This window comes from Paramormyrops kingsleyae, chromosome 23, assembly GCF_048594095.1.
Source record: "Paramormyrops kingsleyae isolate MSU_618 chromosome 23, PKINGS_0.4, whole genome shotgun sequence".
NCBI lineage: Eukaryota > Metazoa > Chordata > Actinopteri > Osteoglossiformes > Mormyridae > Paramormyrops > Paramormyrops kingsleyae.
The window spans coordinates 15,752,093-15,755,591 of record NC_132819.1 but is presented as its reverse complement, the minus strand read 5'-3'; the positions used below and the strand labels follow the sequence as shown (position 1 = coordinate 15,755,591).

The 3,499-nt window shown below is 40.7% G+C and overlaps 1 protein-coding gene across 2 annotated transcripts; it reads left to right on the top strand.

Moving 5' to 3' along the window:
- The first annotated feature begins 556 nt into the window (after positions 1 to 556).
- On the top strand, positions 557 to 3,440 carry cfap20 (cilia and flagella associated protein 20). 2 transcript variants are annotated; one of them, XM_023811915.2, is made up of 7 exons: positions 557 to 677; positions 929 to 1,148; positions 1,765 to 1,844; positions 1,935 to 2,046; positions 2,339 to 2,527; positions 2,663 to 2,773; positions 3,250 to 3,440. In XM_023811915.2, exons 2-7 carry the CDS (start codon positions 1,065 to 1,067, stop codon positions 3,250 to 3,252), a joined length of 579 nt encoding a protein of 192 aa, XP_023667683.1. In that variant the 5' UTR covers positions 557 to 677; positions 929 to 1,064; the 3' UTR covers positions 3,253 to 3,440. The 2 variants fall into 2 exon arrangements, with proteins under 2 accessions (XP_023667683.1, XP_023667682.1); XM_023811914.2 differs by having other exon boundaries at positions 3,247 to 3,440.
- Positions 3,441 to 3,499: the final 59 nt, after the last annotated feature.

Genomic DNA, 3,499 nt, shown 5'->3' with positions numbered 1-3,499 from the left:
GCCGACTTATAGTACAGATTAATTTTGTGAAGTGCGCTGACTAATGTATTCCTGTGAAGTGCCAAAAATACAGTTCCGTACTGAATAACCACACAAACACAGCTTTATATTGTGGGATTTAATGAAACATGATTATTACATCTAAACTGAGAAGCCCATGTGTTTTCGTACTTAATAAAGGTAGTTAAAAGTAAAATACTATAAATACACATTTTCAGACTTTTAAATATTAAAAATCCCTATAGCCTAGTGAAATGAAAAAGATATAATTTTTGAAAAAGTAATACTACGGTTCGTATATCCATGTTTTCTGTTATGTGTTCTATAAAATAATTACATTAAAACAATATATCAGCTGGATTGGCAGTGTTGAATGTTTGTCTAAAACTATGTCACTAATAGGCTTTCGTACCATATTACATTTTAATTTTAGTTTTTATATGCATTGGACCATCCCAGAAAAACATAACAGTGTTTTTATTTTCCGTGTTGTGCACCACCCCTTTTGAACAGTTATAATATCTGGCTGAGTGTCTGTTGCCGTAGTAACCGAGATGTCAACACTGAAAAGTCCGACGTGGTAAAGGGCCCGGCTGTGTTTCATAGCAACTGGAAAATATAATACGAAGAGCCATTACACATGCCGCTCAATCTCTCTGGTATATGGCACTCTAAAGGTACTTGACCGGTTATTTTCTCTAATTTAAAGAAACGTTTTATTTATATTATTCTCTAATCTTAGGGAATTTAACGGTAGTCTGCAATGGGGAGATTTACCTTTTCCTCTAGCCTTTATCTACCTTGGAACAAAAAAAAAAAAACAGTGGACTCTCATGCATCTGGATGTAGTATTCAAAAGTATTGATTTAATATTTTTACTAGTTATTTTTCACGATTTTAGTAAATTTAATTCTGCAATTTATTTCAGAGAAGCGGAACGGTTTGTTGAAGTCTTGATTCCCCACGGAGCCGATAGCGCCGGGAACCGCTGCGGGGCGGAACGTCAACAGAACCAGCTTAAGGGAGGCGACACGCGTGCCTGCGGCAGTTCGACAAAGAGGAAAATGTTTAAAAACACATTTCAGAGTGGATTTCTGTCCATTCTCTACAGCATCGGAAGCAAACCCCTCCAGATATGGGACAAAAAGGTAGCTTAACTTACATTGTATTGTACTGTTGGCTTTCATATAGCGACATCTTGGGTGCCATTCCAGGCGTATTCGAAGCCGTTTCAGGTTTATAAAAGCTTGTGTTTTGTACGCGATGAAGCTTAATTATGTAGCTGTACGAGTGCTCTTTCTAGCTAGGGGAGAACATTAGCTTAAGTTGTTTAGCTAACTATGTTGTTCAACCGCGCGTATGAAATCATCGTCTGTATATAGAAATCTGGTATTTGTATGAATACTTTGCATCATGTTAGCATTGTGTCGTAGTCGTTGTTATATACTGAATACGAATGGTAGCACTGTTGTCTCACACCTCCAGGATTGGGGGTTTGAATCCAATTTCTATTCTGTGTATGTATGGAGTTTGCATGTCCTCCCGGTTCGCGCGGTTTTCCTCCCCCGCAATCCAGAGATATGCAATTAAGTAGCTTATCTAATATTACCCGAATTCTGTAATTGTGTATATGAGTGTGCGCATGTTTGTACCATGTAATGGACCCCACTCTTGTGTTCTATACTGCTTCCAACCCCCCATCCTGAATTGGCGGATCAGCAGCGTTAGGCTATCTTTTTTTAATGTGTGACTTAATATTAACAGGTGAGAAACGGTCATATCAAGCGGATAACTGACAACGACATTCAGTCTCTAGTGCTGGAAGTGGAGGGGACCAATGTTAGGTATGGATTTTATTTAATTTATTAGTATTCCATGAAATCAATTGACACATTTAAGTAAAATTCTTTTTCTGTTTTCTTTTCATTGAACAGTACCACATACATCACCTGTCCAGCAGACCCAAAGAAGACCCTTGGAATTAAACTCCCATTCCTGGTTATGATCATCAAGAATTTAAAAAAATATTTCACCTTTGAAGTTCAGGTAAGGCAATAACTGTCACCATTAAACTATGTAATATATAATCTTATTCGATATTGTATTGATATACATTATAATTTTGGTACAGTTATTCTATATAATAGCCAGCTTCTTTATGAAGAGACAAAGTTGAGACACAGGACTCACGTGTGTATTTTTGGTTGTTGTGCTGACATTACCCCCCCCCCCCCCAGGGCCGTGATATGGCTTAGTGGCAGGTGGAATTGACAGAATCTGGGCATTTTTAATGTCAAGGCTCTTGTCCTAAGCTACACTCTTCGCGATTAACTTCCAGGTTCTGGATGATAAGAACGTCAGGCGACGGTTTCGGGCGAGCAACTACCAGAGCACCACGCGTGTGAAGCCCTTCATCTGCACCATGCCCATGCGACTGGACGACGGCTGGAACCAGATCCAGTTCAACCTCTCCGATTTCACACGGCGGGCCTACGGCACCAACTACATCGAGACGCTCCGGGTGCAGGTGAGCTGGTGGAGATGAGGGGGTGTCCCCCAGCTGGAAGACACTGGTATTGGGTGTCCACTGCCACTTAAACTGGAACTATTTGCCAGCATCTGTAAGAACATTAATGTTAAGTACCTGTGTGCGCTATTCCAGATCCATGCAAACTGCCGCATCCGAAGAGTGTACTTCTCCGACAGACTGTATTCGGAAGATGAGCTTCCGGCGGAATTTAAACTATACTTGCCGGTTCAGAACAAGGCAAAGGTGAGCAGCGTGTGTACAGGGCAGAAATATGTACATGATTTAAATATTTCAATAGTGATCAGTCGTACTCAAACATAGATAAGGGTGTGAACTGGATTCTGCAGTCGTTTCATGTTTAGGGCAGGGTGTGGCTCAGTGGGCTAAGCCTCTGTGTCTGTGATAAGGTCGCCGGTTCGAGTCAGGCCTTGGGACCTTGAGCGAGGCCCTTAACCCCCAGCTCCCTGGGTGCTGCTGTGGGTGGCTGCCCTTTGCAGCCAGCTCGCTCTCACCTCCAGAGGGCAAGTTGGGAGAGGTGTAAAGAGAATTTCCCCATGGGGATCAATAAAATATTATTATACTATCAATATATGGCATGATATATTGGGCAGATCAGAAATACTGTTTTTAATAATGAATATATATTTTTCTGCTCAGAATATATGGAAAATGTTGAATGTTCCCTGACTCACAGAAACCTTTTTTTTTTTCCGCAGCAGTAGCCAAGGCCAGCCCCCCCCCCCCCCGCCGATCTTAATTTTGAACTTCAGTTTGTCCCTCTGCACAACATTGAGACCTATGATGACAAAGATCAATTGTTTTTGTGTAATTATTCCTGAACCATGTCATTGTTTTCCCTTAATGTATGATCTTGTTTAATGTATTTTCAATAAACTGTTTATAGATTGTAGGTAGTTACCGTGTACATTTTATTTGGACATATTTAGAGCAGATTTGGGAGGAGGGCAA